The sequence below is a fragment of the Histomonas meleagridis genome, assembly GCF_020186115.1.
Source record: "Histomonas meleagridis strain 2922-C6/04-10x chromosome Unknown contig_45, whole genome shotgun sequence".
Lineage (NCBI taxonomy): Eukaryota > Parabasalia > Tritrichomonadida > Dientamoebidae > Histomonas > Histomonas meleagridis.
Window position 1 is genome coordinate 71,451 of NW_027150888.1, and position 24,152 is coordinate 95,602.

Here is a 24,152-nt window from a genome sequence, read left to right on the forward strand (position 1 = left end):
TTTCTGTATTACCTTTTTCAGATGCATATAAAAGTGCTGTCCAAAATAATTTAAATAATTTCCAAATATTATTTTGAAATATAAAATTTTTAAAATAATTTTTGAATAAAATAAATAAATATTTTTAAAGTTAATGTCAGCTCCTTCTTGTTCAAGAAGTAATTTTACAACATCCGTGAAACCAAACTCAGAAGCAACCATAAGCGGTGTACAACATAATATAAACAATTTTCAAATTAAAACTTTTAATTTTAAATTTATTAAATGAAGATTATTTACAACATCGATATCATTTACTTTTTGTTCTAAAATATATTTAACAAGTTCAATATTTCCTGATTCTGATGAAAATACTAAAATATCATTTGGAAATTGTTTGAGTTGATCATGAAAATGTTGGACGAGAAATATATTCCCTTGTGCTGCAGCCTCATTCATAATATCACCATTGATTTTCATTCCTTCTTCTTGCAAAAATGATAAAATTTCATAATTATCATATAAAATACATTTCTTTGCTAATTGTTCTAATTTATCAATTTCACCTATTTTATTATCATAAAGATAATGAAAGATATCATTTCGATGGAATTCAATTGCTGCTTCATATGCACCTTCAAATGATGAATGATTTTGTTCACATAAATGAATAATTTCAAGATTTCCACCTGCAACTGCATATTTACCTGAGTTATCTATTTTAGAACCATTCACAAGTAAATATTTAAAACATTTAACTGATCCAAAATATGCTGCATATTTAATTAATGAAACAATTTCTTCATTAATAAATGAACATCTTTCGTAAAATGATGAAGTAAAAAATTGGTCAAAATCAAAATTTGATTGTGATGATAATTCTTGAAGTTTTTCTATTTCATCATTTCGAATTATTGTTGCAATCTCAGATGGATTATATCCTTCCATAAGATGTTTCTTATTAAGCTCCAATTTTTTTTTTACAATTTTAAAATCATCCCCATTGGCATCAAGGTTGAGCCGATGCGCTAACATTTCTATCTCTTCTTCATTCATATCCAAAATGTTTGGAAGGTTATTATCAATCTTAGGATCAAATAAATGCTGTTCAATCATTTTGTTAATGATAAAAAATGATTCTGAAGCATTAAGTTTGGAAACATATTGAACAAAGGTATCAATGATTTTTGGTGGACTTTGGTTTGCTTCTTCTTCTGCTTGAATTAACTTCAGATATTCGAAAAATAAATCAAGTTTATTTCGTTGAGAAAGAAATGCTGAATAAATGGTGTGACAAATGACAAAATTTTTCATGCTTGGTTGAAACGATTTAAATAATTGCATCGTCTGTCCAACTGATGATTCAAGATTTTCTCCTTCCATATGATAAATAATATTTTCAAGAGTATTTAGTAATTTCATGAATGATTGATGTTTTGTTGGTATGGCCACGAAGCTTTGTCGGGGCACCCTGAATTTTCGGAATAATTATTTGTCACTTTTTATTTCAGGATAAATTATTTGCACAGATTCATTTTAATTCTTCCTTATTTTGTAATTGAAAAGACCTGGAAATATATATTCTCGTTGTTGTTACTGTTTATTATTGATATCATTTTACTAAGATTTCCTTTTGAATTTGAATATTTTTTCAAACTAACAGCATCTTGAGTTTTTATTCTGTTCAACTTTCTTAATGGCATAAGAAATATTTTTAGAGAATATTTTTATTCAATACATCCATTTTAAAATGATAATTAAAGCGCGAAATTTCTTCTTTCAATATTTTGTATGAGCTTTGTCAAATTATGAAGAATTGACTGAAGCAGCCGTTTTTTAATTGAGTGAAGTGGGGCACCTCACTCACATGATGCGCGTTCTTGTTACGACATCAATCATTTTTTTTAATGAAACAACGTGTTCAAGCTCCAGATGTTGATGAGATAGATGAAATAGAGCCTACGTTTGAGTCTATTGAGAAACTTCAACAAGCAGGCATTAACATTGGCGACATTAAAAAACTTAAAGAAGCCGGTATTTGTACTATTGGTGCAGTGTTAATGGAGACACGTAAGAAACTAGCTAATGTTAAGGGCATCTCTGATGCTAAAGTTGAGAAAATTATTGCTGCTGCATCATCATTAGATTCATCATTTTCATTCATGTCAGGCAAAGATTGTTTAGCAAATCGTTCACGTGTTATCCATATTACTACAGGAAGTAGTGAACTTGATAAACTTTTAGGTGGTGGTATTGAATCGATGGCGATCACTGAAGTTTTTGGTGAATTCCGGACAGGCAAAACACAACTATGTCATACACTTTGTGTTACATCTCAGCTTCCATTAAGTCAAGGCGGTGGTTCTGGTAAAGTTGTATACATTGATACTGAAGGGACATTTCGACCGGAACGAATTCCAATAATTGCGCAAAGGTTTGGTGTTGATCCTGATGAAGTACTTGGTAACATATTATATGCTCGAGCATTTACACATGAGCAACAAATGCAATTAATTCTTGCGGCTGCTGCACAAATGGCTGAAGATCAATATCGCGTTTTAATCATTGATAGCGTCACTGCGCTTTTTAGAGTTGACTTTTCAGGCAGAGGTGAACTTGCTGAAAGGCAACAAACACTTGGACAAATGATGGCAGCACTTACCAAATTAGCGTCGGAGTTTAACATTGCTGTGTTCATTTCTAACCAAGTAATGGCTTCACCGGACTCCGCTTTGTTTGTTCAGGCGCCGAAACCAATAGGAGGTCATATCCTAGCGCATGCATCCACAACGAGAATGTACTTGCGCAAGGGAAAAGGCGCAGAAAGAGTCGCGAAAATTTATGACTCGCCTTCGTTGCCTGAGGCTGAGGCAACGTACGAGCTAAGTGACGCAGGAATAATCGATGTGACAAGTTGAGTAATAAAACATTAAATGCATTTAACTTTCGATTTGAATTTTGGGAAATGTTCAAGATGCGAACTTTGAGCCTTTGATATAAGTTAACGAGTTTTCAATTTTCTGATATTTTTGCGCATAATTTATTTTTTGCTCACGTACGCATTAGAAAATGTGTAAACATTTGTAAACATTTCCCTGCTGCACATATAAAGATCGATTTTATGGTATATATGAAACTTTGTAATATATTATGCAGCGCAAAGTATTTTTGGTGATATCAAGTTTAGGATATCAAATGATATAATTTGATGGTTCTTTATGTATATGTCTTAGCATTATGTATCATTTTTAAAAATAGTATATCCTAAGGCAAGAAGTAATGTGACTTTTTTCATGAATAAAAATATAAGTTGCTTTTGTATATTGACACGTGTGCTCATGTATCTTTTTCCCCAATTTCATTCCAGCATTTCAGAAATAGTTATTTCCATTGTAAAAAAATATTATTTAAATGTGATTTTTTTATAAATTATTTGTGTTCTTAACTCCAACTTCTAAAAAAGTTTTTTGGTTTTTAAACATTGTTGATTTTGCTTTATGAAATATAACTCCACACTTAAACACTTTTGCAAATTGTTTATCATTACATTCAGTTAAATAGTTAATGAATTATGAAAACATTTAAGAAAAAGTTTTTTGATTTTAAACATTGTTGATTTTGCTTTATGAGATATAACTCCACACTTAAACACTTCTGCAAATTGTTTGTCATTACATTCAGTTAAATAGTTGATGAAATATGAAAACAAATTCACTATTAACATTATATTTTATTTTTATCATATTTATAGTTTTCGTCTGTTTAATTCTTTCTAAAAGAAGCAATTTTCGAGATATTATGTTCAGTCGTTTTGGTAATCAATTGTTGGCTCATCATTAAATTCGCTCTGTAGCGACAAAGAACTGTTTTCCTTTTCGCTCATATCCCATTCGAATGTCGTTTGGCTGTCATTGAATGATGTGAACGAATATTCATTGATCATTTGATCTTTGTTATCATTTGGAAAATCATCATAAAAATTGATGTCGTGACTATTAATCGAATCTATTTCAGTACAGCTGATGCTCAGATTCGGAATATCGGTAGGAACTGGAGGATTAATAATTGGAATAGGATATTGAATTCTTTTTGGTGTGATTATTTTCTTAAATTGAACTGGCGGCTGGAGTGGCTCTGAGTACCGCAACGTCCACTGACGTAAAATCTTGGGATATTTTGACAAGATTGGCAAATAAGTTTCTATGTATTTCCTTACTTTAGATTTGGTTGAAAGAAAACCCATTTGTTGGAAGCTATTGTTGATGGTTGATTTACACTTGTTGGTAATTTTCTTGAGTTGTTGTGTATTTACACAAATTAAATTTGATGCAAAATAAACTCCTGTGAGTATAGAACGTTCTTGACAATGTTCTTCATTCATGTTTACATAAGCCTTGATTTTTTCAAGTTCATCATGAAATGGATTTTGAAATTTTTCATTTCGACAAGATTTATGACTTAATTGATTTTTTAAAACGTAAAATGCATCTAAATCTGCTTGCGATAATGAATTCCACACTTCATTTGGGACATTACGGAGAATTGCTTCGTCTTTTCCGCAAAATTCAATTATCATTTATATTTACTTAATACGAAAAGTGACGTTTCGGTTTAAATAACCGCCTTTTTTCACTATGTCCGTTCGATACGAGCAAGTACAAAATAATTTTTATTTAGAAAACTTCTTCTTTCTTGGACAATTTGCAGCAAGTTCTCCTTCGCGACAATGCGAGCATGGAGGGCCAGCATTTTCAAATAAAATAGGAGCTACTTCTTTACATTGTTTCAACATTTTATCTGCAACATCACGAATCTCCCATTGAGCACGGTAACAACATCTGAGTGCAAAAAAGTTTTTCAATGATCTTGCATTCATTGTTGTGATAAGTTGTGTAGTGCATGCATTTGGAAGGACAAACCTTGCATCTTCATTAGCTATTCCTTTTTTCTTTAGTCGAGCATATGAATCGTGAAGCTTCTTCATTATTAATTGATATTCTTTATCATCTTTAAGTTCTGGTGGAGTGATAAATGTAAATTTCTTTTCATTGACATATCTTTGCGATTTTACTGAGAAAGATGCAATTCTATGTCTGGTTAATTGAGCCATACAAGCTCGTGAAATATTTGAAATACTAAATGTAAATGAAGCATGTTCAATTGGTGATTCATGTCCTAATTTGTTTAAGTGCCGAATACTTTTTTTGATTTCATCTTGGGTCATTTTCTCTATAATTTGATCTGTTGAAAACTTTGAATAACAAAATCGTGCTGCTATTGCAATTACCTTTTCAGGCTCTGGAGTGTGAGCTATTAACTTAACTAAAGCCATTAGAACAAATATGAATTTGGCGGGAATCAAAAATCATTTTGCGCGCTAATAAAAATAACGATCATTTTCATCTCAAAAAAATTGAACTTATTCATAATCATCCAAAAAACTCTATTTTTATCTTCAAGATTTTATTCATATAACTAATATTCTTTTACGTTTATTAGCGCCCAAACATTTCCTTTAAGTACCCTATAATTGGTTAGTGAATCATCAGATCGATCAAAATCGATTTTGATTTTCTTTAATTAGAAAATAAAAATATTGGAAATATGAAATATTTACTTTAATGGAATGTTACAACTATTGGCGCAACAAACTTTTTGATGTTGGAAACATCCGCAGTATTAATCAAATTGATAACAGGGAGAATTGTTGATCCCGCTTCCAATGGCAAGAACCTTATTGGGATTACTTTCTTTTGACCCTCGAAAATATAGAAGTCATCTTGAATTGGTCCATTAATCAAAAACTTTTTCGACTTTTCGATGACTAATTTAATTGGGGAGTAATCTATATTTCTTACACTTGAACGTTCGACGATTATTTTAGCTTCGAACTCTTTTCCTTTTACTACAGTCAGAGGATAGTCGAGTGAAAACGATAGGTTGCTGTTGGAGGTTTTGACAGTTGGCAGCTTAAGTTTCAATGTGCTCTGAATTTCGTTGGCCAGAAAAGTGACACCAATTTCTCTTGTATGATTATCGAGTAATTTGAGAGCAAATGTAAGTGTTTCGCTTGGGAGAAGCTCAATAGGGAGACCTAAATCATCACATACCATGCTTGAAGATGTTTCAATTGATGTTATTGAAATTGGACTATCAACTACATTTGAAAGCGTGGTTTCAACCATAAAGAATGAGCCATTCTTCACAGAAAGAGTTGTAGTTCCACGTGGAATTGGTTGATAACAATCATCAAATAACTTAAAATCATATGAAAATGGAGATTGAAAATCAATTTCCATTTCTTTTGTGATCACACTTACTCCAGTTGATGATGTTTCGAATTCAATTTCTAAGTGGAAAGTTTCTGTAGCAGAGATATTAGAAATTACATTGTAATTTAATAATATTGATGAATATGGTTCAATTTCAGGAATGAATATAGGTTGGTTATTATAATCTACATCGTTGAAATTGCAATTCACTAAAAAATCATCAATGTTCTTCTTTGGGTAAAAACTGACATTTAAATTGAATAGTTTTTGATCGTCGGAGATTATTTTGATGCCAAATGAATTTTGTCCAAGAATACACTTTGGAGGAATTTGGATTTCGGTTCTGCATTTAGAGGAATCTGGTAAAACATTAAGTGGTGTACAAAATTCTTTTTCAAGCATGACTTTCAAGTTTCCAAATCTCATGATAATGTATTTGACTTGTTCTCTTTGATTTTTAAATGAAATTTGCCTTTCATATTCAACGTTTTGTTCAATATGTGGGTCAAGATTAATGTTATTTTGAACATTAACTTCTGTGGTATATTCATCATTACCAATTCCGGCTATTAACTCGTCAATTGTTAATGGATATATTACATGTGAAAAAATGGAAAATATTAGTTTGGAATTTTTCCCGACAATTGCTTCATTTGGAGAATATTTAATTTTGAACTTTATTGGGAAAATATCTTGAAACTCTTTTTTAACATATGATTCGAGTTCTTCAGACGTCAATTCTTTTAATTTTGAATAGTATATGTTTGGCTGTAAATTTCTAAGAATTGGTGATAATAAAATAAAGTAATATACTGCTGCTTCATCTCTTTTGTCAAGTGACAGGCAAGTGGCTATATGTGACTTTAGAATATTGTTTAAAAGAGGATAGAAATTTGATTGGATAATATGATTAATACAATTAACTTGCGCCGTATAAGCCTGGCTAATTTGGCCTTTATCAAAAAGAGATATTGAGGTTTCTATTTCTTTTAGGAGTTCTTTTCTTGAAACTTTTTCCATTTGCCACTTTTGATATTTTTGGGGTGCTCCAAAAGTTCAGCCAAAAAATGCAAGTTCCAAAACTTGAAAAAATTATTGTTGATTCAAATACATATTCTACAGTTATACAAAGTTTAAATGATAAATTAATTGGGACTGTTGAGTTTCAATATTTTTATTATGATACAGAAGATCGTCAACTTATGAACAATAATAAAATTGCTCGACTTCGTTCAATTCAATCTCAGAATTTTCCTCCCCAATGGGAGTTCAGATTCAAATCAAAGCTAAATACATCTTATGTAGCATCAGCAATTTTATCAGCAGATGAAATTACTGGTATTTTTAATAATCCATCTCAATTTTTTAAGTATAACATACTCCCAAAGTCAATAAGTTCCAAATTGAATTTATATAAAAATTCACAATTTTGTCAAATTGGAGAATTTCGTGTGATCAAAAGATTATTTACAATTGATGAAATCTTACTAAAAGCCGATGAAGCCATTTTCCCAAGCGGTGATTCATTCTTTGAATTAAGTTATGAATCACCTGATTTATACTCAGTTAAAGAAAAGATCAAATCCATTCTTAATTCACTTCATGCACATTATTCCTTCTCTACGTTATCAAAGTTTTCTCGAATGAACCAAGTAATCAGTGAAAACAGGTCTAAAAAATAATTATGAATAACACAAACATTGTTTTGTTTTGACATAATTATAAAATTCTGGTTAGTTCTTGTTTTCTGTTTAATTAAGGATGCTTTAATTGATTTATTTTTGGATAAATAAAGCTATTTGTTTTTTGGTAATTTCACAGTCATTGTTAATTTTTTTTCAATAGTTGAAATACGTTATTTTATGGGTGATTCGGGTCCTTCTTCGATTCTCGTATGTCAATCGTTAAAAGGAAGAGAATATCCACCAGAAGGAAATCATAAAATATCTCATCAAAAAAATCGAATCGATACACCCACTCTTCCATTTGAAACAGAAGGAATTAAAGTTCATCGCCCAAATATTCCAAAAAGAACTCCATCATATTCTAAAATACGACCAAAGTCTGGTCGAAAAGATGATGGAATGTATGCAGTGAGATTTTCTGATTATACATGGGCACATTCAGATCCGGATGCTAAAGATCATTATGCAAGTAGGAAAGAAATCCAAGAAATTGCGGAACAATATGACAGAACTATAGATACAATTACGGGATTTGATGATATTGAACAAATTAATTCTTTACAAGCAGCAACAGATTTGCTTCTTGATCAAATTATTAACCAATTAAGAGCAGAAAATCGTCAACAAAGCGAATTAATTGAACGTGCACGTTATTCTTATGCACAAATTTTTAAAAAGTTAGAATCAGAATCTGATCAATGTCGAAAAGAGATCGAAAAACTCAATGCAACGAATGCCAGTCTTGAAAGCAATTTAAGTAAAGTTATTTCTAGTGCTTCTGATCGAATTAGAGAAGCAAAAGAAGATTATGATAAACAAATTTCTGAATATAAACAAGAAGTAAATGAAAAAAAAGATGAATATGACACGTCAATGAAAAGATTTCTTGAACAAAAAGTTCAACTTGAAGAACATGTAAAAGCTCTTCATCGTGTATTTCAAGTTTTTCAAAATGATACTGTTTATACGACTCTTGAAGACCTCAAACAAAAGCAATCATCGCTAAAGAAGAAACTTCAGAATCGTGACAATGAGATATTAAAACTTAATAATCACATTTCCAATCTTCAAAAACGTCTACAAGAAATTGAAGAAGGCAAATCGATTGTTGAAAAGTCTAATGAAGAACTTCAACAAAAGCTTCAACTTTCCGTCAGAACAGAACAAGAAGAAGAAAAATCCAAAGAAAAAGCCTCCGACGATACCACTTTTTCAGAAAATGCCGATCAAACCACCAAAACGGATCCATCTCAATATTTACACATTAATCAAAAGTTATCCAAAATCACGGATTTACTTACTGATTTTCTTCAAAACAACAATTCCAAAGAATTTCTTATCAAATCCAAAGATGAAACTGAGATTGATCAATTATTAATAAGTTGTGATTCGAAAAAGATGCTTCATGCATTAGATGTTAAAGTTGATGAAATTATCAAATTAATTGAATCATTAGATTCGACGACCAAAAACAAACAAGAGCCAACACAAAAACAAGTTAATTTACAACCACGAATTATCCAATTAATTGGACCAATTACGAATAATAACAAAGACAAAAAAGAAATTAATCAAAACGCAATAACAAATTTCCATAAAACTATTCGACAATTATATACATATAAATATTTATCAGATCAATGGCATCATCGAATGGGGAAAACGTTAATTCGATTTCCAGAATTTCTAGTTTCATATTATTATCAAGAGAACAAAGGAATGTTTCGTTGCATCCAAAAATGCAAACGAATAATTCATATTATTGAAACAGATGAAAAACCTGAAACGAAATTATTTAAGAAATTTTTATATGAGAAATTTACTGTTGATGAATTAAGTTTTTTTTTAGAGATGCGGACATTTTTAATCAATGATTATGAGAATGAAACACAACAAGTTATTAATTTACCAATTGGAACATGTCAAGAATTCATTGCGAAGATTCTTGGCTCTAAAACTCCAATTACTAAAACACTTTATGAAGAATTAAAGAATTTTGAAGTCAATGAAAAAATCGATTTTTCACAATTCAGTTTAATTCTCTTAAAATATTATCGAAATGAACGAATCAAACGACGTAATGCAATTCGCTTATTATTCCAAAGTAAGAAATTAATCAAAGATAAAAATAGTAATGTTGATTTCGAATGTTTTGTATCTATAATTCAAAGTTTAGGATTCAATGGAAGTTTAGATGAAATCTTTGAGTTACATCGTAATGCTATTGACTTCTCGAAAGGAAATGGAATAACAATCGAATCAATGCTCGCTGCAATGGATAATTTATCATTCCATTTCTATACAATCGAATTACCATTCCAATTAACAAAACAAATAGAAAACATTTCGTTGAATATGAAACAAATTAAAAAACATTGGACATTGTTCATACAATGGTTTAATGATATGAAGAAGCCGAATATTTTCTTGGGAAATTTATTGGAAGCAAGAATCGAAAGTAAAATTAGAATCGTTGATGAGATGTTTAATTCAAACGTTTTATCAACAAATTTGTTTTATGAATATCGGAATTTGTTGGATTATATGCAATTCATGTTAAATATAATAAGAAAAGGGATAAACGTGGAAATGAATCAGGAAAATTGTGAAAGAGAATTGTTGATCTTGGAAAATTTGGTGAACCTTTTGGCTGAAAATATAAGTAAGAATAAGAATAATGGACAAAATAAAATTGTTATTTAATATATAAAAATTGTTTGAAAGAATTTTTTTTTTTGTTTTAATGTTCGCAAATTTTAAGAAAACTTTTACTTGAATAAATATATTCATAATAAATTGTTTCGTTTGACATATAAAAGAGCTTATGAATGCTATCCTTAAAATGTACTTTCCTTTAATAGATAAAGAAGGTGAACATGTTTAATTTAGTGTACACTGTCTCTAGTGTTCAACTGTTTATTAGGACTTTTTGAATGAGATGGAAATGGAAGAAAGAATTATGGGTAACAAATATAATAATTTTTTTGTCTTTCATTTTTCCTATTATCAATGCTTCTGCTTGGAAAAATGTTGTATGATTTGGATAAATGCTTTTCTCTCACACCTTTGATTTGAACTCATTTTAATTAGAAAAATATTTAAAATATTCTTGTGTATGATGATTAAATATTTATTTATTATTAGTATCAATTCCTTCTTGTTCTAGAAGCAATTTAACTATTTCAGCGTATCCTCTTTCAGATGCCCCCATAAGCTCTGTTTTAAATAATTTGAATAATTTCCAAATATTATTTTCACACACCAAAAAATGAAAAGAAAAAATAAATATAATAAAATAATATCTTTATCATTGATATCAATACCTTTTCGTTCAAGTAAACGTCAAAATATATCAAAAATATTTGATTTGCCTTGGATATTATCTTAAATTTTTTTAATTTCACTTAAAAAATTAAAATATTTATCATAATTATCCATTTTTATCACAAACAAAGTATATGTAATTTGACTAATGACTAGATTATTGGTTAATTGATAATTAATATTAAACTTGTTCATGATTAAATTTGCTGTTTCCTTAATATTTTCATTATTTAAACTAAAAATAATTTTGTTATAATATAAAGGTATTTCCAATTCATCATCTATAATTTTTGATTGAAACCCTCCATCTTTTTAGGATTTTCCTTTAACAAAAACAGATCAAAATGCATACAAAAAGTTATTTTGGGGTGTACCATTATAACGTTCCCAGTGAATTCACTTTTTTCATATGGCACTTTTTATATTAAACACTTCATTAATGCATGGATTTTAAGCGACAATTTTCATATAAAAATATGAGGCAGCAAAGGGTAGAGCAAGCTCTCAGAGGAATACCAGTTACTTCAAGCAACCCAAAACATATTGATTCCCTTAATTTAACTGAAGAACAAATCCAAAACACTGAAAGCATATTAGAAGACTTGATTTCAGAAGAACCAGAAAGGTCTATTCTTGGCTTAAAAGATTTACGAAATCAAGTATCAATTCTTAAGACTAAAATCATTGGTTTTTTAGGTCCTCTCCATATTAACCGCTTATTTTTTTTACTACAAAATGTTCAATATCAAGATGATGTTCTCACAATTCTTGCCCAAACAGCGAATCCTGAGTATTCTGAACTTTTATTAGCTAATCAGTGCCCCCCAATGCTCATCCACTTTTTGAATACCGATAACCTCCGATACAGAACGATAGCACTTTTGATCATTGGCAACAATTGTCAACATTCCAAAATCTTTCGAGATTGTATGTTTGAAACCCAAGTTCTTAAAAGTGTTTCATTATGCCAACCATATGACATTAAAGAGAAGATCTGGGCATTAATTTGTTCACTTGAAAAAGCACCATATCCCAATGGCTATGAACAATTTATTACAGAAACGCTTGTACAATATTCCATAGAACCGAATTATAATCGATATATTAATGACAACACGCAAACCATTAATTTACGGAAAATGATAATTAAAGGGTTCAACACGATGCTTATCAATGGCTGCAATGAGTTTATACAATATTTAATTAATAACAATTACATATTTATATTAGCGGAATCATTACTTAATTCATCTACAAAACATTACATTAATATCATTAACTTATTATCTGAATGTTGTATTGATGACATAGCAAAATCACAAATGATAACTAATGACATACTGACTATGATTCGTGATATTATATCGAATAATCTTTATGCTAATGATTTAATTTCTTCATGTTTCACATTCATTTCAAATTGGATTGATTTAACTAATGATTACATTCCTCAATTGTCTGATATATTATGTACTAAAATTGATTTCGTTACTTTGTATAACATTTCGTCATTTATGTTACAGCAAAAAATCACGCGAACACTCGAAAGAATCGTTTTCGTTATATTACCTGAACATATACCAATTGTAATATCGAAGGAGTTGGTCGGCATTTTGGGGAATTTGATGCTGTCGTGCGAACTGAATTTGAATGTTTTCATTGTGTCAATTTTCGTGAATGTGTTCGCAAAATGTCGAGAAATGACCGAATTCTTGAGCGAGCTGGCGGAGGAGCTGCAGCAGTACGTGATGTGCGAGTACTACGAAGAAGTGATGGAAATGGACGAAAGTTTTAAGGCACAGCAACTGTTCGATAACGTGAGAGAATACATCGGAACGGAGGAGGAAATGTAATAAATGAATTCGATTTTGTTTTTGAAGGAAGTCACACAATGCTAAAGTTATGGCAATTGAATAAATGTTTTAAACGTTCGAAATCGGGAAAAGAATTTAAAGAATTTGTATTATATTTATTTGTATTATATTTATTTGTATTATATTTATTTGTATTATATTTATTTGTATTATATTTATTTGTATTATATTTATTTGTATTATATTTATTTGTATTATATTTATTTGTATTATATTTATTTGTATTATATTTATTTGTATTATATTTATTTGTATTATATTTATTTGTATTATATTTATTTGTATTATATTTATTTGTATTATATTTATTTGTATTATATTTATTTGTATTATATTTATTTGTATTATATTTATTTGTATTATATTTATTTGTATTATATTTATTTGTATTATATTTATTTGCATTATATTTATTTGTATTATATTTATTTGTATTATATTTATTTGTATTATATTTATTTGTATTATATTTATTTGTATTATATTTATTTGTATTATATTTATTTGTATTATATTTATTTGTATTATATTTATTTGTATTATATTTATTTGTATTATATTTATTTGTATTATATTTATTTGTATTATATTTATTTGTATTATATTTATTTGTATTATATTTATTTGTATTATATTTATTTGCATTATATTTATTTGTATTATATTTATTTGTATTATATTTATTTGTATTATATTTATTTGTATTATATTTATTTGTATTATATTTATTTGTATTATATTTATTTGTATTATATTTATTTGTATTATATTTATTTGTATTATATTTATTTGCATTATATTTATTTGTATTATATTTATTTGCATTATATTTATTTGCATTATATTTATTTGTATTATATTTATTTGTATTATACATTTTGCATTTGACTTCGATTATCGAAATTCAATATTCTCTCTAATTTATTTTTAAGTTCAACCTTTACTGAGGATCATTCAATTTCAAAATAAATGAAAATTATTAATTTTGCATCAGAAATGCATGGGAAAAATCTATATAAAAATCATTTTGACGATCAAAGTCAATTCAATTATCAATCGTGGATAAAAGACGGTTACTTGGATGGCTAGCCATTGAAATTGTTTTGGAGTAATCGTTTTTCACAGAAAAATGTCTGTAAAAACGGTTTCGTTCAACCCAGTTCCTTCAAGAAAATGTTGCTTGTTTTGTTTTTTGGATTACACATAGCAATGGAAATCGATTCCGAAGGTAACCACTGGTATGAATTTCCGAATATATTTTTAAATTTTTCAGAAAATGCTACGATTGATTTATCATATATGAACCAAAGAGCAAATCAGAAAATTTCCATAAAAGATGGTCACTTCGTAAGACCAGATGGAACACCAATTCGCTTTTTTGGAATAAATTTTTGCTATGCTGCAGGATTTCCAGATAAATCCATTGCACCCTATCTTGCAAAAAGAATAGCACAATTAGGAATTAACCTTGTTCGTTTTCATCATATGGATAATTATAATATCTGGGAAAACAATGCTGAATCCAAACTCAGTGAACAAAAGCTTGATAGATTACATTATTTTCTTTATTGTCTTGGCGAGAATGGAATCTATGCCAACATCAATCTTCATGTCAGTCGTGTATATCCTGAACCTGAATTTACTAAAGAACTTCAAAATAATTTCTCTTATGCAAAAGGTCTTGATCGTTACTATCCTCCTTTTATCCGTGATCAATTGAAGTATGCTCATGATCTTGTTGGTTCATATAACAACTATACAAAACATACACTTGGTGATGATCCAATGATATTAAACATAGAACTAAACAATGAAAATTCCATGTTTGACCTCACAACTAAGTATCCCTATATAGCTGGTACTGTTTTTGAAACAGAACTCCTTAAGCAATGGCACAATTGGCTTCGAAAAAATTATCCATCGTCCGACGGTTTTTCTGTAATCAACAAAACATGGAACAATGAGCCCATAGACCGTAGTTATGACCTTATAGTAAATGCCACTCGGTCATGGCAAACAGATACTAACACTGAATATTCTTTTGATTCTGAAACAGGAATACATACTTTTAATGTTAAATCAGTTCCAGTTCAAACTTGGTCAAATCAACTACATTTCAATAGTGTTAATGTCACTGCAGAAACTACCTATACTATTGAGTTTGAAGGTTCTGCTATTCCAAATACATCTGGTAATGATATATCTATTTCATTTTCTCTTCAAGAGAATCGTAGCCCATACAGTACCTTTCACGTTAGTTCACCAATTATTGTTCTTACTTCTACTATGACAAAATATACGGCCAAATTTTCCACTCAAAGCTCAGTCGAAACTTCTAATAAGATTCTCTTCAAAATCATTGTTGGAGCTGTTCCAGGTACATATCATATCCGGAATATCAAACTTTATCAAGGTATGGAAATATTTAAATTTTGGGGAGATACACCAACTATCGATACAATTGGGATTCCTGACAGTAGTTGGCCAAGGCTATCTCAATCTGACTTCAGATTATTCATTCGTGACACTGAAGAATCGACTCAACTCAATATTACAAATTACATCAAAAACGAACTTGGCTTTAAAGACTTATACATCTTAGACTCACAGTGTAACTATGGTACTTTCTTATCATATACACGTGAATATGAGATTTCAGATATTCTCGATATACATTCATATTGGCAACATCCTTCATTCGAGGAAGGTCATAGTTGGGAAAACCAATATTCTTCCATCACCAATTTGCCAATGTTTAATTCTACTAGTTATGGGACAATGAATTCATTAACTCAATTTCGGCCATATAACAAACCTTATACATTGTCAGAGTATAACCATCCATTTCCAAATGAGCATTTACATGAGAAGTTCCCAATATTAGGTGCAATGGCATCATTTTATGATTGGGACGCAATATATCAATTTGCTTATGATCATTCTGGTTATGTTAACAATGGATATTCCGGTGGTTATTTCGATATGAAAGATAATCCAATTGACTTTGCGCTTGCTCCGTTTTGTGCGTTTGCATTTAGACAAAAATACGTTTCGAAATCAAATCAAGTACTTTACACAAAAGTGCCAAAGAGTAAAGTTGAATCAGCTAACAAAAATATGAAAAGTATATATACAGATTTATTTAAAGATAAACCTATTCCAAAAGGTTATCCTTCAAGATTTGAGATAGAAATTGCAGATACAAATTCTGGTGAAATTGAATATAATTTTGTTGGTGGTGAAATTAATGCATCAAATGAAGGTTCATTTGAAACAGATGAAATTATTTGGAAAAATACCAAATTTTATCCAAATGAGACTGCTTCATTTCGTGTAAACACAACGAAATATAAAACAGTTACCGGTTTTATTGGAAATAATCGGATGACGGAAACTGTCGATTTAGACCTACTAAAATTGAATCTAAAATTGAATGAAAATTTGAATGAATCTGCAACGGTTGGTATCGTCACTTTAGATGATAATGAACTTCAATCATCAAGTAAGATCTTATTAGTAATAGCAGGTAAATTTAAGAATTCAAATCAAAAATGGAACACTGCAAGGACATCAATCGGAAGCTTTTATGGAGGAAATTGGGGAAATGCGCCACTGATGGTCCAATATATTAAATTTAATGGAACTTTGTTCTTTGGTGAAAAAGAAAAGCCAACAATCTGGACAATAAATTACATGGGAGAAAAGAATCAAACACTAAATGTTCAAGGGAAAAGTGGTGAATGGACATTCCAATCAGATGAAGATAATCCATCGCTGCAATATTTGATCGAAAGAGTTTTCCCCGAAGGAAATCTGGCGGTATCGATTGCACTGAGCGTTGCTGTTCCTGTGATTGCGTTGTCTGCAATTGTATTTGCGGTAATAATGAGAGCCAGAAAGTCAACAGATGAAGTTAATAATGCATAAATTATTTGAAATGTTTTATTTCTTTAAACTTTTATTAAGAATAGCATTAAATGTTCCAAATTTAAAAAAAAAATGCGGACAACGATAGTTATGTTTGGGTAATTAAAGAATGTTGTTCCAGAAATCACTGGAATAACGTCACAAGGTTATTTTGATTTTTTTCAAGTCATTGAACCATCACTTTATGAAAGATGTTCATATATTAATAAGGATAATGTTACATTTATTGATTATGCAGCATTTTTCGGAGCAATTAAATGTTTTAATTTTTTACTTAGTAATGATTTACCATTAAATAATACGGATAAATATGCTGTTGCAGGTGGAAACGAAGAAATTGTTCGAACTTGTCAATGAAGTTTAGCAGAATTTAATAATCGTTTAGAAATAGCTATCGAATTTCATCGAAATGATATATTCCAATATCATTAACAACAAAAGATGTAAAAATTATAATTTTGAAGATTTAATTAAAAAATGTGTTTTATATGATAATTTTAAAATTTTTGCGTTTTTAGAAATAGAAGGAATTCAACTTGATAAAAAAATTATTATGAAATCGATCGAAGCAGGGAATTTGTATCTTTTACAATATCTTATTTCTAAAAAATCGATTAAGATAAAATTTGATGATATCAAATCATTATCAGGAAACAAAGAACTTCTCAATTTCCTTGTTAATTATAAATATATTAAAATAGGCAAGGATATTTATAAAATTTTTAAAATATTTGAAGAAATATTTTTTAATGCAGCTAAAAATGGTAATACAGATATAGTTAAAATATTCATAAATGAAATAAAAGATATCAATAAATAAAAGATATCATTTCAGAAAAGAAATTTTTTCGTTTTGCTTGATGCATTTATTTATACTATATAAATTTTTTTAAAGTAATTTTATATATATAAGCAATACATCAAATTTGCTCAAAATATTTAATACAGCATTTATGATTGCATGCAATAAAAATAATATTGAATTAGTTAAATTATTACTTTCACATGAAGGAATTGATGTTAATGCTAATTATATATTTATTTATATTATATGGAATCTTATTAAATAATTTAATTTGTCGAAATAATACCTGGAATCCATTTAAAAAAATTTATACACCATTAATGAAGGCATGCTTAAGCAATCAAATTAAAGTAGTTAAACTCCTTCACATAATCCTAGTGATGAACAAGCTTGCGATGTTTCTTTATTTTCATCAATTTTTGTTATAACAATTTACAATTTCTAAAAAATATTTGGAATTTATTTGTAAAATTTTACACAGCAGTTCGCATTGCAAGAATGTTTAAACACAGCGAAATAATGAAAATACTTCGGCAATAAATAATAAACTTCAAACTTAAAAAAAAAAAAATACTTTAAAGCTTTTAGTTAAATCATAATTTCAAAAAAGAAAATTAATCAAAAATATGATATTATATTTATATAAATTATTTTAAGCTTCAACTGAAGAAGTTGTGATGGTGTCATTTGTTTCAGAACTTGCCTCAACTGATATATCTTCGTTTTTGTAGCTACAAATTGCTTTTGTCGTTAAAGTGTGTGTAACTCTTTTTCTGGATCTTTTTTCTTTTTTTGTTTATGGTCATGTTAGTGATAATGAAATTGAACACTATGTGAATCTTAATTTTGTAATGTATAAATGTAGACGCCCAATTCCATGAATGTGGCTATGTGTGACGGCTTGTTCTTTTATCCTTACCGAATGATGTACAATAGAAGCATGAATCTTTGTGATTACTTCCTTGTGGGAAATCATCCACAAGATTCAATCTTAACTGTAGAAAAATTTTTCCATAAGCATTCATTAAGTTATGCACAGATTCAAGGACTACTTTATTTTGTTCCTTAGAACCATAAACGAAATAGTAAGTGTGGTAAGGTTTATAACATGATCGACATATGATATATACTCCCATTCACTATTTGAATTATTTTTATTATCTGTATATTTTCAATCTGTTGGCTTACTTAAAGGATTTGTTGAAAAAAATCCTCAATTAGTAGAGAATTGGGTAATTGTTTTACCAATTAGTTTAATAGATGTTTTAAGAGTTGATCGTCGCCGTAAGGATGTACCTTCCTATTTAACACCCACAATTAATAAATCTCCCACAACATTAAATTTTTTATTGTAATGCCTCGTAGGTTACGTAGACGTAGTTATTAACGTGGACGTCCATTAAAGACTGTTAAATATTCTAATGAGACATATAATAGTTCCGGTCCTATTACTTTCAATGTCGGTGACATTGGTGATCAAGTATCAGCTACCTTTATTAGTGCAGTTGCATCTCAAGGTATGCGTAAATTAAAGAACTTTACGTTAAAGATGATAACTGATATTGAAATTCCATTACTTTGGGCCTTGGTATATGTACCTGATGGTACAAGTATTCAAAAAATCAGTTTAGATACTGTAATTAATCAAGTCTTTTTAAATGTTCAATGAAATTATGCAGTTACATATTAATAAAAAATTTTCACCCACTTTTATTTATATGTTTGATCCTCATCATATAGGATCTATTAGTAGTTAATCTTATTATTCACGAAATAAGGGACGTGTTATACAACGTAAGTTAGTTGGCCCTATTAATTCCCCACTTTCTAAATATGAATTAGACCGATGATACTTATTATTATGTATTTATTGTTATTGAACCCAATTCTCCCAATACTCTTTATACACAGATTCATGTCATTTTTATTCATTGAAGTTCTCTTTCTCGAGGTGGGACATTTTATTATTATTTATATGATTTTGGTAGTACTACAGCACCTCCAACTGACGAACGTCATGTTGCATTTTTAACACAACAACAATCAGTTATATTTTATATACCAGAAACCAATTTAGATATTGCAGCACCAAGTATATTATATGTTCCTAATTCTAATAATTCATTTGATTTACCATCGTAAGATGTAAACCATTCAATTAATTTTTAGATATTTTTATTTTCTTATCGGTTTTTCTGGTTAATATTTTTTTTTTCTTTTCGACTTTTCATATTTGTTTTAATAACAAAGTATGTTTACTCGATGGGCAATTGAGAACTTTTTAAACCTAGGTACCCCCTCCCACAAAGAGAGCCCTAATGGCGAATAAGTGCATTTATCACAAACCTGCCGTTGCCCGACTCCGCGGAGCATTTTTTTTATAAAAGGGCGTAGACAGGTGATCAGTATAAAGTATACAAAGGGTGAAGGTCAGGTTAAATTTTATTTTTCAATAGACCGTTATTATAGGCCCACAAATATAATAATAATTTTTACTATAGCACCCATCTTGCGGAGGACGTTAGTGGTACCTTCAGCCAGATTATATTACCCTTTGCTAGCAACAATATAAAAATGTACCTATAAACGGTCTCCAGATAGATGGAATTGAATACTTTATTTTGTGAATTCTTAAACTATCATGAGGGGATTGATCTCTCATGTGTCTCATTATACATCGTGTTTTATAAACCTTAAAAACAATTCCATGCTGTCCCATATAAAGAACTATTATATGGTAAATATGAATATATGAAATATAATACGGTGCAAAACAGAGAGAACCCCAATTTCAAAAGTATTCAAAAAGTTGAATTTTGATCGTACTTGGACGCTTCCATTTGCTTTATTTTCAATATTTCTTTTTATCTGATGGGTGGAAGTAATAGTCATGCAAAATTCAAAGAAAATCTTCAAACACTGCAACACCTTGAGAAAATTATTTTTGATTTAAACAAAGGTAATATTGATCAAACAGTTGAGCTTTCATTAAATTATTTGCCCGAAGATTTTCCATATTCATATTTTCATGTTATTTGTAGAGTTATTTATTCATATTTTGTTGCGAAAGGTTTTGAAAAATTATGCATCGAATTTATACAAAATATGGAAATTACAACAAAAAATAAAATCTTTGATATATTTTCACAATTTCTATTATCAATTAATAGTCAAGAATCAAATTATCTTATTGTAAATATGCTTGAAAATCGGTTAATTGATCCAAAAATTATTCAAAACAAAAATAATTCATATTTTGAACAATATTTTCTAGGTGATAAACATATTAAAGAAGGTTTGAATCCACTTGAACTTGCAAATATAATTCGAAATGATGGAATCGAAAACCTTCAAGAAATATCATCACAAAAAAATTTTAATTTTAATCAATCAATTGAGCCAACACTTTATGAAAGATGTTCATTTATTAATAAAAGATATGTTTCATTAATAGATTTTGCAGCATATTTTTCAGCAGTTCGATGTTTTAAATATTTATTAACAAAAGGTGCAATTGTAAATGAAACAGGTAAATATGCAATTGCAGGTGGAAATGAAGAAATTGTTCATTTATGTGAACAAAATCATTCAACATTTGAAGATGCATATGAAATAGCAATCGAATTCCATCGAAATAATATCTTTAAATATTTTTTCGAAAACAAAATTATTGAAATACATAATTTAGAAAAATTAGGCGAAAAATGTATTTTACATGATAATTATGAAATTTTTTCATTTTTAGAAGAAAATGGAATGAAAATTAACAAAAATATTATCAACGACTCATTTATAACAGGGAATACTTTTCTTTTTCAATATTTTCAAGAGAAAACTTCGATTTCAATTAATTTTTATGATATTCCAAGTTTTTGTGGTAACGAAGAATTTTTTAGATACTTTGCTAATAGCGGATATATTGATATTAAAAGTAGAGTTTTAAAATTTTATTCGGCTTTTGTTGAAATGATTTTTTGTTTAAACATATTGTTTCAAATTTTTTTTGAATTTTTAGATTAGCTCTTTCTATTGCATCTTCTAATGGTCATGGAGATATAGTTAAAATAATTCTTAAACAAAAAGGAATTAAAATTAATGCTAAGGATATTAATTTGTTTAATTTTTTATATATTTTAATAATTTAATATTTCAAAATAATATTTAAAAATTACTTAAGTTACTTCAAACAGCACTTATGCATGCATCTCAAAAAGGATATACAGAAATAGTTAAATCACTTCTTGAATATAAAGGAATTGACATTAATATTAAAGATATTTATATGTTTTAATCAAAATTTTATTTAATAATTTTTTATTTTATAATAATATTTGGAAATTATTTGAATTATTTTATACAGCACTTATGTATGCATCTCAAGAAGGTCATACAGAGACAGTAAAATTACTTCTAGAACAAAAAGGAATTGATATTGATGCCAAAAATATTTATTTGTTATAATTAAAATTTAATTCAAATATTCGGTATTTCAAAACAATATATGGAAATTACTTCTAATATTTAATACAACACTTATGATAGCATCAAAAAAAGGCTATAATGAAATAGTTCAACTTTTTAATGAAAGAAAGAATTAAAAGGACAAATAAACATTAGAATGAACTAATCCATAAATAAATATCTCTAATTACATTTTTAATTTGATTAATATCTAATGAAATGGAACTTTTCATATTTCGAATATTTAATTCCAAAATCAAAATGTAAAACTATTTTTTGTTTATTGAATTTTTTCATATTCAGTTGTATCGTTTTCGACTTTGCAGCATTTATTCAATGAGAATATATATATCAATACACAAACTGTTATCTGCAAAACAGCGCAAGCAATGAATATCGCTACAACGCCGCTTTTAGACAACTCGAGCATAATTGGCATACATATTGAAGATGCAACGATTGATCCTAATTGCACAATTCCGAATGAAAATCCGTATACATATTGACCAAATACGTCGAACACAAGTGTTGGAATTTGACTTAGTCCAAGTCCAAATGGAATTCCCATCATTGACATAAATGCTGCAAATAAGGTCTCATTCTTTGTCGTCTGTAACAGGAGCCCAATGACAAGTGGCACTAACCCTAAGATTCCCCAGATTAAACTAAACAGTTTGCTCCGTGGATTGTTGTATTTGTTAATGATGAAGTCAATGATGAACGATAGGGTAACGGTCGAAACGCAATTTGTCACCGAAAACGCAATTCCGTACTTAGAGGCCGCATCTTTAAACCCATAAAAGTTCCACACAACATCACCCGCAGACATAACAAGCATGCCATCAAAAACAGTCATAAACATGCCAAATAAATATATATATAATTGGGGATTCTTCAATACCTTCAAACGTGAAACGGTTGGAGGTCTAACACTGGCTTCAGAATCAAGTTCCGTGGATGGACGTTGTTGTGGTGTGTCTGGGAATTTGTGGTAGAAAAAGATAATATTTGCTAACGAAACTGCTACTACACTACAAACTACAATAGCTACAAGTTGAACACCTGAGAAGAAACAGTCATATCCTTTGCATTTAAATGAGCCTTTTCCTGCTTTGTAAATTTCTAAGAATAATCCAAATGAAAGAGATAATGAAGCTGATACAAAGGAAACACTAATGCCATGAATGGATTCTGGAGATCTAGATAAAGATATTTGCAGGCATACAAAGAATATTGAAGAACTTCCAAATGCCATCAATAAATAAAACGTAATGAAAGCGCCAGCGTTTGTAACAAATGAAAGCACTATGTATGAAACAAAAGTAACTGCAGAAGATAAAATTAATGTATTTAATGCACCAAACTTATCCAAATATACGCCAATTGGTAAAGTAAAGTACATGAGAACAACACCGCCAGTCAGCATAAATGTTGATAAGCCTTGTGAAATATTCAATGAATTAATAATTGATTCTCTTTGAGAGGGATAAACATTAACAGATCCAGTTGTTAACGATGCTATAACCATGAAAAATAGTACATAAATCCACCATAAAATTGATGGGCGTGGTTGTTCTTCTGTTGAAACAAGTGGATCGTCTCCCACCATCGATTGACAAAAATTTGGGTGTTTTCTATGAAAAACGATGAAGTCTTTTTGATCGAAAAACGATCAGTGTCACATTTGTATAAATATGCCAATATCATCTGTTTCTTATAAAGCAGTATTGCTGCTGTCATAACTGTTCCTTATTTTTTTAATTCTATTCAACGTGAATCCATTAAAGAAGCAGCAAAAATAGCTGGTCTTGATTCTGTAAGTATT

At 29.0% G+C, this 24,152-nt stretch overlaps 7 protein-coding genes across 7 annotated transcripts; 3 read left to right on the top strand and 4 right to left on the bottom strand.

The window, feature by feature from the left end:
- Nucleotides 1–1,886: 1,886 nt before the first annotated feature.
- On the top strand, nt 1,887–2,897 carry GO595_006626 (DNA meiotic recombinase 1; the record flags this gene model as incomplete). The annotated part of the gene is made up of 1 exon (XM_067920000.1): nt 1,887–2,897. One exon carries the CDS (start codon nt 1,887–1,889, stop codon nt 2,895–2,897), a length of 1,011 nt encoding a protein of 336 aa, XP_067773189.1.
- Nucleotides 2,898–3,781: 884 nt separating this feature from the next.
- GO595_006627 (uncharacterized protein) lies at nt 3,782–4,222 on the bottom strand (the record flags this gene model as incomplete). Its single annotated transcript, XM_067920001.1, has 1 exon — nt 3,782–4,222. One exon carries the CDS (start codon nt 4,220–4,222, stop codon nt 3,782–3,784), a length of 441 nt encoding a protein of 146 aa, XP_067773190.1.
- Nucleotides 4,223–4,648: 426 nt separating this feature from the next.
- On the bottom strand, nt 4,649–5,311 carry GO595_006628 (FAD-dependent thymidylate synthase; the record flags this gene model as incomplete). Its single annotated transcript, XM_067920002.1, has 1 exon — nt 4,649–5,311. One exon carries the CDS (start codon nt 5,309–5,311, stop codon nt 4,649–4,651), a length of 663 nt encoding a protein of 220 aa, XP_067773191.1.
- Nucleotides 5,312–5,597: 286 nt separating this feature from the next.
- On the bottom strand, nt 5,598–6,653 carry GO595_006629 (uncharacterized protein; the record flags this gene model as incomplete). The annotated part of the gene is made up of 1 exon (XM_067920003.1): nt 5,598–6,653. One exon carries the CDS (start codon nt 6,651–6,653, stop codon nt 5,598–5,600), a length of 1,056 nt encoding a protein of 351 aa, XP_067773192.1.
- Nucleotides 6,654–8,113: 1,460 nt separating this feature from the next.
- Nucleotides 8,114–13,113, top strand: GO595_006630 (uncharacterized protein; the record flags this gene model as incomplete). Its single annotated transcript, XM_067920004.1, has 2 exons — nt 8,114–10,284; nt 11,751–13,113. The coding sequence occupies 2 exons, from the start codon at nt 8,114–8,116 to the stop codon at nt 13,111–13,113; spliced, it is 3,534 nt and encodes a 1,177-aa protein (XP_067773193.1).
- A 1,230-nt stretch (nt 13,114–14,343) lies between these two features.
- GO595_006631 (cellulase family glycosylhydrolase) lies at nt 14,344–17,061 on the top strand (the record flags this gene model as incomplete). Its single annotated transcript, XM_067920005.1, has 1 exon — nt 14,344–17,061. The coding sequence occupies one exon, from the start codon at nt 14,344–14,346 to the stop codon at nt 17,059–17,061; it is 2,718 nt and encodes a 905-aa protein (XP_067773194.1).
- Nucleotides 17,062–22,607: 5,546 nt separating this feature from the next.
- On the bottom strand, nt 22,608–23,936 carry GO595_006632 (transporter, major facilitator subfamily protein; the record flags this gene model as incomplete). The annotated part of the gene is made up of 1 exon (XM_067920006.1): nt 22,608–23,936. One exon carries the CDS (start codon nt 23,934–23,936, stop codon nt 22,608–22,610), a length of 1,329 nt encoding a protein of 442 aa, XP_067773195.1.
- Nucleotides 23,937–24,152: the final 216 nt, after the last annotated feature.